This window comes from Neodiprion lecontei, chromosome 3 (assembly GCF_021901455.1).
Source record: "Neodiprion lecontei isolate iyNeoLeco1 chromosome 3, iyNeoLeco1.1, whole genome shotgun sequence".
NCBI classification, from domain to species: domain Eukaryota; kingdom Metazoa; phylum Arthropoda; class Insecta; order Hymenoptera; family Diprionidae; genus Neodiprion; species Neodiprion lecontei.
In genome coordinates, this window is record NC_060262.1 from 30,575,150 (window position 1) to 30,587,394 (window position 12,245).

General features: G+C 41.6%; 1 protein-coding gene and 2 non-coding genes across 3 annotated transcripts in view; all 3 read left to right on the top strand.

The window, feature by feature from the left end:
* The window catches only part of LOC107226302 (nuclear pore complex protein Nup88), a 124,086-nt gene that overhangs the window by 7,842 nt on the left and 103,999 nt on the right, over positions 1–12,245 (top strand). Inside the window, exon 2 of the mRNA XM_046733755.1 lies at positions 3,370–3,600. Coding sequence (XP_046589711.1) covers positions 3,391–3,600 — 210 coding nt within the window. The 5' untranslated portion in view covers positions 3,370–3,390. The remainder of the gene's footprint in view (positions 1–3,369; positions 3,601–12,245) is intronic.
* Trnan-guu lies at positions 2,653–2,726 on the top strand. Its single transcript has one exon. It is a non-coding gene; the product is annotated as a tRNA-Asn (tRNA).
* On the top strand, positions 3,039–3,112 carry Trnat-agu. Its single transcript has one exon. It is a non-coding gene; the product is annotated as a tRNA-Thr (tRNA).

Genomic DNA, 12,245 nt, shown 5'->3' on the forward strand with positions numbered 1-12,245 from the left:
CAATCAGGCATTTAATATTACTCGTACAAAGTCGTACAAAAGGTTCCTCTGAAATTCCACCGGAGCTTCTGTATCAAGTACGTATTGCAACTGGTATGGTATCGATGCGCCGATTTTCACAAGTCTGCGTCGTAAGGAACATAGCTCACCTCATTTCCGAAGAGGAACTCGTGAACAGTAAGCTTTGTTTTATTGAGAATAACAGAAACACGGATCTGACATGCTTTTTAGAGAAGAAAACAAGGGAAGGCAAAATATTTGTTATTCAACATCCTCCACAGTAATTCGTATCCTTTTGTCGTTCGACGTTGTGATTTTCAAATGTAAGAAAAAGATGTGACTTCCTCAGATCGAAAAATGGTTAGTCAATGCTCGAAATTGAACGTGTACAACAGCTAGCCACAGTTGACGGTGGAGTTACGGAAAGACGAGGAATTCGAGTTGGAACGGTCTGAACACCCGTTGGATGATTTTAGGTTGGGCTTGGTTGAGTATTTCGGTGCTTGGTAGGCAGATGCAATGTAGATGTGCCTATAGGTGGGTATTACACAGGTATAGGCACGCAGCCCGTAAGAGATGCCTGGTTCGACCTAAGCGGAGTAAACTTCGTCGGCCAAGATTCATCCTCTCAGCGCCCCGCGTAGATTTATGGCCATAAATTTCGACCTAATAAGAAGTAAACGGAGCAGCTCGAGGTACCCAACCACCATCGTGCAGCCACTACACCTTCGCCCAACACCCGGTCGCCTTTCGAGTTCACCTTTACCTACTATAAAACCCACCACCCTGTTATACCGCCTACTCACCTACACGGTGATCATGCTGATGATAATCATAACAATAATGACCTTACGCTCGTTATATTATGCCGCGTGTAATAATGCACATATTTGGCATGCCTTTATACCTACCCAGGCGACGTTAATTTACCACCGTATCGTGCAGCATTAATTGCTCGACACTTCAACTCGAAATTGACTCGATCTCTAAGAGTCCCTGCACTTGTATGGCACGTTAGGGTGGTTCTTATTTGGGGTGGAGGTCATTTTTTTTCACCCTACTACCCAAATCAACTTCAAAAAATTCAGAAACACGTGCGTAATTTTTTCAGATTTTCACCTCAACTCTAAGATAGTCCTCGTTGTGATCGAAGTTTCTTATGGGAATAACATGGGAAAAACTTTGGTTTGCAGTATTGTATTTTATTACAAGCGTAGTAATGTTCCGAAAAATCTGTAACTGCGAGGTTTCAGTGGCTGCTGGTGCTACTATCTGAAAAAATCATTTACATCATAATATCAGTCAATGCAGATGGATTGCACTTCCTCTAAATAAAAAAAAGTCAGATTTCGCGAGTGTGCAATTCTTCGAGATTGCATGGTATGATGATGTAAATTTTTTCACAGGTAGTAGCATTAATGCCCACTGAAACCTCGCTGTTACAAATTTTATGGAACATTATTACAATCTTGCAATAAAATATATACTGAGAAAAAAAGTTTTTCTCATGTCATTTCCGTAAAAAACTTGGATCACAATACGGACTATCTTAGAATTAAAGTTGAAGTTAAAATACGAAAAAAATTAGGCAATTGTTGGAGAAAAATTCGACAATACCGTAAACAGGGACCACCCTGATGTCACGTGTACCGAAGCTTCGTCGTTGGGGTTAACGATCAGTCGAAAAATTCCAAAACAATAAGTAATTCAACGATCAATCCTAGTACTGCAGCCCGTGCGGCGCTAAATTCGGAAGGGGACACGTGGCGTCGTCTTGGGACTTAGGAGAAAGCCGCTGCTCGGTACTGTGCCCCGGATCTAAGGGCACGGAGGCAGAAAACACTGACCAATAAATTTCGCGGCAACTGTCTCTTACTTGTAATTAAACACACAATTTAAACGCCCCGTTAATGTCCGCGGGCTCGAACCGGAGGCCATCGCCTAGCCCTCCTTCTCGTCTGTCTAACGCTACAACCGGAATTCCCTTCATCCCTTGCTCCGCGTACTTGTGATATACGCACGCGGTATCGAGCCATCGAACTTAATTAGGGCTGCGGACCTTGTAGTTTTCGGGGACACGTGGTCGTAGCCTTTTTTGAGAGTTATTAGGATTTGACTGAAGTGCAGCGTCAAGAGCGGAGTTTGCTGTAACGATGAACTCGAGACGCGAAAAACAAGTAGATGAAGTATATTTCTCGAGTGAACGTCGAGTCTCGTACTTTTGAAATTCAAGTAATCGGAACATGTACAGCTGTATAATTCTGTGCTTCCTAATTCATGGAACACCTGATGATCAGTGATTTTTTGTACACGCTTTAATCAAGTAAGTAATATTAGCTTGTGTGCGATGAAATAAAATTTGCCTACGTTATCAGATCGATGACGCGTGTTACGTTAATGTCATTGAGTTAGAATCGAGTGTTACCAATCCCAGTTATAAGTCTAACTAACTGAAACTGATAAGAACGATTTTCGCAATCTCTGAATGTTTTGAATAATCAATAGTACGACTAGAAGAAATATCCACATATTCTAATCGTTTTCACCAAACTCTCGATCAAAATCTAAGGAAATTTTCACTGATCAATTATTTTATATTTCCATATCATATTCTAGTATTTTTGTTATTTCATTACAACCCATCGAACAACGGCCTCCGTGGCGCAATTGGCTAGCGCGTTCGGCTGTTAACCGAAAGGTTGGTGGTTCGAGCCCACCCGGGGGCGTTTAATTTTGCCCTTTTTTGGTACGAAAGCTTGAGAAGGAACAGCAGAGTACCGTCCGAATCGCGTCGTTATTGTAGAATTATTTTCGGAAATAATGTTACAATATCACCATCTAATTATACGAATCGTCTTTAGAATTCTCCATGACTATCTCAACGGGTCTGTAGAAATTTTCTTCCATTCAGACCAAAACCATTTGCCGAACGAAGCCCACAATCCCTCGGCTTAAATGCTCTCTCAAAACGGGTTTCTAAATTCGAACAGTTCCGTAAAAAATAGGTTTCCTTCAATACCTGAGACTACATCCGCAACGGCGCCGTGGCTTAGTTGGTTAAAGCGCCTGTCTAGTAAACAGGAGATCGGGGGTTCGAATCCCCCCGGGGCCTGAATCGAACACAAGTTTCGATTCATCTTTTTTCGCCGTATTTTTGCTCCGATTTGATAAACATTCGCATGATCAACTCGAAACAGCGGTGACGAATCACGGCAAGATCGACGCTGCTCATTGTAAGCAAATTTTAAATTTCGAACGGCCGCAGCCCGCGCGTCACGTGGCTGCTGCGCGTTCTCGTTCTCAGGCTGGCAGCACTGGCTCGTTCAGTCAGCTTTGCGCGAGCGAGAGTGAGACTGACGAGTGAGAGAGAAGCCGTGTTTTGTTGTGATCATGGAGTCGAGCACGGACACGTTGCGTCTCAACGATACGAAGTTGTTTAAAGTGATAAAGGAGACTGTGCCAGGCGACGGCACGGAAACTCTGAACATCATCGAGATTCGGGACAACGTTTTGTACGTCTGGAACAGCAACGATAGCTGCATCTTGACCCTGAACGTCGGGGCGGCGCGCGGGAAGACCGGCGACGAGATTGTTTATCAGGTATTTATCAATCTTTCAGCATTGTTTTTGACAATGAGACTGACTAATTTGTGAATTTCGAATCTAAACCGCTTACATCATCCTTCGTAGACAATAACTTTGACCCGTTAGCGCACTCTGCGGTTCCTAACCTCTCTAACCTCGCTTACTCATGCCTCTTGAGAGCGAAATGCGTCAGCACGTTTTCTGTCAGGTTTTGTTTGTAGTTGGTTGATTATTCGCCTCGATTCGTAAACGATGATATTCTTTCAACGAATGGTAATCGTTTTATCAGCTATATCGTGTGATTTCTATCGCATTACTTTTCACCGTTGTCCAGATTGATATTGCTGACAACTTCGCTTCGTGTTTTGGTCTGAAATTTAAGGAAGCTTCGGGATTTACTCGCCAGAAAGAAACTGGTATTTTAGATGCAGCGATGACAATGTTTATTAGTAGTGTCGTATGCTTTTTGAGAACTTCGGTGAAACTTCAGCTGACTGAATGTTCTTGATTGTAATTATGCGAATTACTTATATGTGTTAAATCGGTTGATTGAGACGCGTTAAACAAGATTGTTGGTACAAAAAGCTTAATAAGGGACACGAATGGTAAATAAGCCATATTGATTACGATATCGCTGGATATGAAACATCTGGCAAATCAGTAAGACGAGATTCAATACACCGAATCCAGGGACCGTCGAGACTGCGGACATCAATGATGTGAGAAGTAGCTCTTTGATCCGGAACTGACAATGAGAGAAGCTTAATAATATGAGTTTTCGACAAGCCAATGGCACTGATGTCAATGTTAGAAAACACGACTCAAGTTTATTTGACACAATCGTTCGCCTATTGCTTACCTGTAATTATTTCACTGGGAATCGACGACAGCATGCGAAGCCTTTCCACCAGAATTCTCCTATTGGCTCGAACGTTTTTGTCCACTTGAGCATTTTACCAATAAGACGTGGTTTTGGTCAATTGAATTTCCACTTTGATTAATAAGTGTTTCCTTATTATTAAATAATATAGATAAATATATAATGTAGGACAATAATGTGATACACGCTGGACGGTTCCTTCTTCATATTACATTTACTGACTATTTTTTGCTGTGTATAATACTCACAGGTTTTGATGATGTGAAAAATTTATTACACTTCGAATTCTGTTGAGCGAGCAACAAATCCGTTAATTATATCCATCGCTTGCTCTTTCGGAGGGGTATTAAAGAAATGCAATACCTGTACAGAGCGTCGAGTAATTTTTATTTTGTACAACAAAAGTTAACAAGGTATCAATGTATATCGTGTTTATAATGGCATGTATAGTATATTCTTTCGATATTTCTGAGACATGTTATGAAGTGCTTTTCACGGGGCTTCAGTAATAGAGCTATTTCATAACTTCAATGTAAAGACGTTCAAGATTTATTTTTATTCTGATTTCAAGAACGTGATAAATTGCTCCCATCCGCATGTACATATTGCTATATACGAATGTATATACTCAACATCTCCCCATTGGAATTGCCTCTATTCGAAATATTCTGAATATTACATATCTGCTACATTGAAACGTTAAATCATAATTTATGCTTTGATTTACACCCCGACGCATCTTTTATTAGATTTTCATTTATTGGAGGGTGGAAATTGGCTGGCATAGAAAATTCTTTTCACATTATGTTACATATTATATTTCATTCTCCGTTTCGGTTTTACTTTTCATTATTCGCCGACCAATTAGACATACCAAGTCAGGGGTAGTTCAAAATTTGCCGTCCGGTATTCAGTATTTTTACCTATATCCATACCGTAGATTTGTTAATAAAACAATATTTAAAAATTACAAGCACCTCTCAGTCACCATGTTCCACAACATTTCTCTATCTTCGTTTCGAATTTTTTTTTCTCGTACAAGACACACGCGAACGACGTGATTCTCAAGCTTGCCAATCGCACGCCAATCGTCCTTCTCACGATAGACGAGCAAAGTCGAATGTTTGATTCTGTATGGGAGTGTTTTGAACCGGATTCAAATCCGAGACTACACCCCATGTGAGTTTTTCAATACGCAAATTCGCGAGGATGGCCCAACGGGGCGCACCGAATGGACTATTTCCCTTATTTATCGCCTTTGTGCTCCGCACTGTATCAAACTCCGATATGTTTTCGCACGCATCTCTGGAGACCGCGGGGGGTTCCGTAAAAATAGGGACGAAGAAGCGGCGGAGGGCGGGAGGGACTAGAGTGGGTGTAAGAATATCTGAATAACTCGAAATCGAAGAAACCCTCGAGCCAATGACTGCGACGTCTCGGTTCTACCTTCGTTCGCAATACGCGCTCGTTTTGCATATTTTATCCCACGCGCATAATATCTCTGGTGTTATTCGACGATTAGGGCTGTTTTTCGATAGCGATTTTTCGCCGGGGTGAAGTCACAACTGCGCTAAGGGAGTTGAAGCCGTAACGCGAATTGACAGGACCGAAGGGGTCGCGAGGGCGCCTCCTATCCGAACTTATTATATATCTTGATAAAAGTATTTCATTCAATTTCAATTTCTGCGTAAAACGTCGTGCGCATTAAAACCTCTGTACATGCAAAGTTGGGTAAGAGGGGATGATAATTTATAGGAAATGGGTTGTTCGACGCTCAGATGTAATTTAATTAAAATAAATGTCGTCCGCGAAAAGGCGAACCAACACCATGGCAAATAAAATGCAAATTCAGACCCTTTTCCCTCCTCCGTGTAGGTACGCGACGTGTATGCGCGGGCATATATTCGACTACGTATACGTTCGATGCGCGTAAATGTGCCCTGCCAGCCTTGCGGTCGTTCGCCGCGGTATCCCGTCGGCTGTAAGGGATGGTCGAAAGCCAGGGGTGCAGGATGCCTCCATACACGCTTTCTACTTCTCTCCGTTTGCCTCTCATCGACGCTTTGGCCAAATCCCTTGTCTCCCTCTCGCTTTGTCTCTTTTCTCTCTTCGTGAAATTTTACACACAGCAAATAATTCGCTGAGGCGGACCCCAATTTTTATCTCTTCGAAGGTATATATATATATATACATGTATATGTTATACAGCTGTACGAAAATCTCTTCACGGTAGAAGGGCCAATTTTTAAATTAACGATCAGTCGTGATCTGTTATGCGGGTTATTGTTTAGTGGGAGGCACAGGTACGATAAATAGCAGTTTTATTTTTCTTGCTTTTCCGTTTAGAAGACAAATTTTTACTGCTCAAATTCACGAGGTTGAAATTATGAGGCTTAGCAACGACGTAAGGAAATTTGAAAAAAAATATAAGGAAAAAAAAAAACGAACAATTAGTATGTTACAACTTAATATGAATGACTGAACGAGTTTAGTTTTCAAAAATGAATATATTTCACTGTATCAAAGTTTATTAAATTTTGGACAATTGCGAAATAACACAACATTTCATACAATAATGCAACAGTGCATGCATCGTTACATTATATCGTTACGAACTTAAACTTCATTGCAAGTTTAGAATAACTTCACCGAAATTACGGTATGTGAATTAATTGATTCTCGAAGATTGCACATGATTAAATATTTTATCTCAATGAATTTCATCGTATACTATAATACAGGGATGTCGAGGAATCAATCGCTACATAATGCATTTTGGAAACACAAACCTCCAGGGAAAAGTACAGAAAACGTGAATATCCAAGCTTTGTTACATAATAATACAACTGACGAAATTTGAACACGCTGTACGAATCGCGATATTGCGTTATAAGTTTTCAAACTTTCTTCGGTTACAGTACGCGGCATTGATTGTTGAGCTGAAAATTTCTGACAATAAAACCGTTCATGGAAAGTTTCCGTATAGCCGGCGAAGGTGGCGACGTGGGCGTTTTTTTTTTTTCATTTTCGGAAGGCTGCAGCAGCGGCAGCAGCAGGGTGTCGCAGATCTTCGTAGGAATAATTACTTCTTTCTCACCCTGCACTAAATTTCCGTATTAAAGAACTTATCCCATTTCGTTAGTCAAAGGGGTGTGAACGTTTTCGTATTATCTCTAGCCTCTCGCAAAAAAGGGAGAGAGAGAAAGAGAGACCTCTCGAGGCCGCCGCGAAGTCAAGGCGCGGTTAGACGTTCGCCGGTAATAAAGAAAGATAACAAAGATAACAAAGATAACTCGATGCAATAAAAATGATTCAAAGTTTCCCGCGGTGGGCTGCCGGTTCCGATGGCGGCGCGGGTGACAATGGGGCGTCTTTGTGTTCTCTCCTCTCCTCTCCTATCCTATCCTCCTCCCGCTCCCCCCTTACCCCATCCTCTTCATCCACCCCCCGACACGCTGTGATACCTATCTTCCGGTTTCAACTTCGCCGCGGGAAAGCCGAGCAACTTTTATTATTTATGACTAATATTTCAGTCATTTTAACTCAGTGCCAAGGGAAAATCTCTCTCTTCGCGACCTCGGGACACCCGACTGCATTGGACCAGCTACTGAGCTTAATCTTCGCCATTTTCATAATTAATTACTTGCGTGTGTAATTTGTTATATCCGACACACTTGACCCCCCATCTCATTGGTCGTTTGACAGACATGCGATATCGTGATCTTTGCTTGTAACATTGAAACGTAGCTTCAGTTTGGTTCATTTTTGGTCGGAATCGTAGGGTTAATTTTTGTCAAGCATACTCACGATACAACTTATGATCCTTGCGATAAGAGACCACATCTTACGACACGGTGGCATGTACGTCGAATTCTTTTCCCGGGGGTTGAATTTATCCACCTGTCCGTGAACACGTACGTAATGCGTGTGTCGTGCCTCCCGTAATTCCGATCGAACCTGTAAAACGTTAAACGTTCCCGCACGCACTTTGCAGCCTGAGGTCGACCGGCTGCGGTAATGGGGCAGTTAAAATTTAGCGCTCCCGCAGAAATGCGAAACATGAAATACGAAATGCGAATAACTCCGGTCGCAACGTCTACCACAAAAGCCATTGTCTGCCACTTAGTGAATTCACGGGCTCGTCGACCCCCGCCTTTGCCTCTTCTCCTGCTGCCTTCAATGTAAAACACTTCCGTGGATTTTATTGTTCGCGTTCGTTCGCTCGGCGTACGTCTATATGTATACCTGTACGTATATGCAGCCCGGGCTGGACCACGTGGGAGTCCGAGGGAAGAGCAACATCCACCAATGAGAAACGTCAGCGTTAAATTACTTTTTAATTATCACACCCGAGGATTCGGCTTATTACGCTCGACGAGGTGTCTCAGCATCGCGTCGACGATTATGTATAAAATGCACGAGGGTTTATACCTACCTTGTATCTATATTTGAGATCGATGGAAGTCTGACGGACAGACTTAACGACGTGGTGTGTTATTTATGGGCACCACTTGGACTAACACAATTTTTCATTTTGATATCGTCACTTGAACAATCAAATGAACTGAATTTATGATCTTTACAACTCTCTTGAAAGACAACTGCACCCCTTTGTTTTTTCACCAAACATGTACCCTTCAATTTTTTCACACTGAATTGAAACCGAAGGTGAAAAAATATTGCGGTATTTTAGAAAAATACTCTCCGACAGTACATAGTCGAAGAAATATACCTTATACCATAGAATAAATATAACGCACAAGTGTCGCAAAATTAACCGGGAAACGTTTGGGTATAATATGGGGTGTGGAACTCATGAAAGTAAAATAGGCAGACAGATCAATTTATAGTGAATACATAAATTTTAAAACGTGATTTATTCAGCGGTACATAGAATAGGTTTTGTATGTCGATATTGAATATAAGCATTTTAATAAGTACGAGTAATTACGTATAATATGTTGTAAGTATGAACTTAATATTATAACGGTTATTTGGTTTGAGAAATTATCTACTTTGAATTACTGTCACGCGAAACATAACGTTTTAACACAATTTGTTTGCAAGAATACAAACTACCATAAGTATCGAATGTACGAGAAATTGATCAATTACATCAGCAATAACAATAAATGCCAACAGCTGATCGAACGAGAAACGCTGCCATTCGTTCACCTGACTCAATGACGAATAAATATACATCAAGTTATCGTGATTATACGTTTAGGAAGGCAGAGCACAGTTCAATCGTATTCGCTAAAGCTTTTGCCATGTCCGCCAACGCGGTCAATGAATTGCTCTCTATTTCTTTCAACAAACTGATTGATTTCTCACTTTCGGAGATAGACCCGGAGAAGGCATCGGCCATAATCTTTATCTCATCGTATATACCACCGACACCATCCCCACATTTTGAAATCGCTTCATTTTCGACTTTGTCGATCACACTTTTCTGCATTCCAGGTAAACGTGTTTGGCAATCTCGCAATTCAATGAAAACAGATTTCGTCGCCGAACTGCATGCAGAATACATTTCGTTCTTTTTCACTTCAATTTCGGTGAAAATTTTCGAATAATCCACATTTTGGTACCGCGATCTCGATAAAGCCATCATTATGTTTACCATGTCATCAGCAACTCTTCTCACTTCCCTTCGTATAACGTACCGAGCGGTTGCATCAATCTCCGAAGATTGGTACCCTATTTTTGCAATTGCGCCGAGAACATCATCGTATGCTTTGCAGACTGCATTAGTCAGTTTATCTCCGATCATTTCGATCGCAATTAAGTCATTTTTACTATCGTTTTCAATCCTGGTTCCGAATTTGGACACCTCGTCGATTATGAAATCTAAAATAATTCTGGCTGAATTTTCGTATTCATCAGACAATATCTCTTCGATGGCATCGGACGTGACAAAATTATTCACAGGTTCAACCGAAGATGCAGAAATAGTTGGTAATCGCGTTAATAAACAGCACTGTGCTGCGATTGCTAGCCCGGCGAAGACACTACGCTGCATTTTCATTTTATCAGACTGATATTCCCCGAGGCCGAATTCTCTTTATATACGGTTATGTTTGTGTTTACAATAAATATTTATTCCTATTTGAACGATTGAAAAAAACATTCGTATCATTTGATGCGACATTGATGTATAAACTGGTTTAGTATTCGACGTTGGATCACATGTTTTTAAAATTATTTCGCATGTGTGAATTGTTATATTCGACCTCGCGATACCGCGATGTCATGTTCTTCGGTGAAATGTAATATTTTGCGAAAAGCTTCTCCAAGTTTCACGATCGATTTGTCCGACCGACATTACTGCTTGAAAATTTAACGAAATCTACATCCACTGTCTTCTTCAGATTTCAAGTGCTGAATATTTCTACTGCATTTCAACAATTGGTCTGCATTACGGTCATCATTTTTTTTTAAACTATATTTTTCCACAGCTCAAGAGTACAGTTCTGAATAAAAAATGATAATTAATTTTATAACTGTAACGAGAAAATCTCGTATCGGTTGATATTCAATTTGATTATGGTCACTCTTACCGTGCTTTCTCGCAACTCCTAAAATAATGTCATGTTGGTACGACGATAAATTCGTGTTAAGGTATCAAATTTTCGAGTTCTCCACACGGTGAAAATATGACAAGGTGTAGTTAACCAGTCAGGATTCGAAGCCCGCGTAAAGTGCAATCGGCTACAGAAGAGTGTAATGTAAAAATACAAAATGACCGAAATGCGTCTGGAACTTTAGTAAATTCGCACGCCGTACGAACCAATAGGCAAATGTCGAACAATGCCCATATATACATATATATTGTATTCAATAGCTATGCACATGCTTTAAAATGCTGCGAACTCGTCCATTCGCTGGGCAATAATCTTCGACGAGTTCATATTCGACACGGCGTTGGGCTCGTAAAGGGGCGAGAATGGGGGCGAACGGGGCCAATACCAAAACCTATCCCTCGTCCTTTTCTCGCCCAGGCGGCATGCCGGGGACTCGATACGGTGTGAAGTGTGACGCACATTGCCATAAAACTGCCAACGCTACGGTGTTCAATAACCCGTATACCGCATTGCTATATAAGCCCATCCTTTCGCGCCCGAAACTTCCATATTTCGAGTGTGCCATCCTCCTCCTCCTCCTCCTCCTTCTCCTCCTCTACCTCCTCCACCGATTCGGGGCGAGCGAGCGACGTTGCGTATCGCGAAGCCCCGAAAAATCCCGTAAAGATATGCGCGTGCTTCGAGGGGCGGCTGAATCCCCGGGCGAGGGAATGGAAAAAATTTCGAGTCGCGAAGTTTGTAATTGCCGACGGAAGTCAAGCTGGGACAAGTGACGCGATGGCGAAGAGAATACCGGCGAAAATGAATTGCACGTTACCGAGGCTGGGGTGAAGGTGGAGGTGGAGGTCGAGGTGGAGGCTTCCCCGAAGGTATTGTATTGGGTGAAAATCTACGAAAATTCCCGTGGGGGAGAATCCCGTGCAGGCACAAGTCGGAAACTGCCCTCGTAAATTTTTAAATTAGAAAGAATAAAGCGCTGTGGCGACCAAAGGCTCATGACTGTATATTATCTATATGTATGTAACTATATATATATATATACATATATATGTTATACGATCGTTCATTCGCATTTTTCTTCACGCGGTTCACGCAGCTGCGGTGTTAAGCATCATCTTTTATTGCGCTGAAGCTGACCGCCGGAGTGCGGATAAATTGGAACAAATATATTTATTTCGTTTTGTTGATCACTCGGA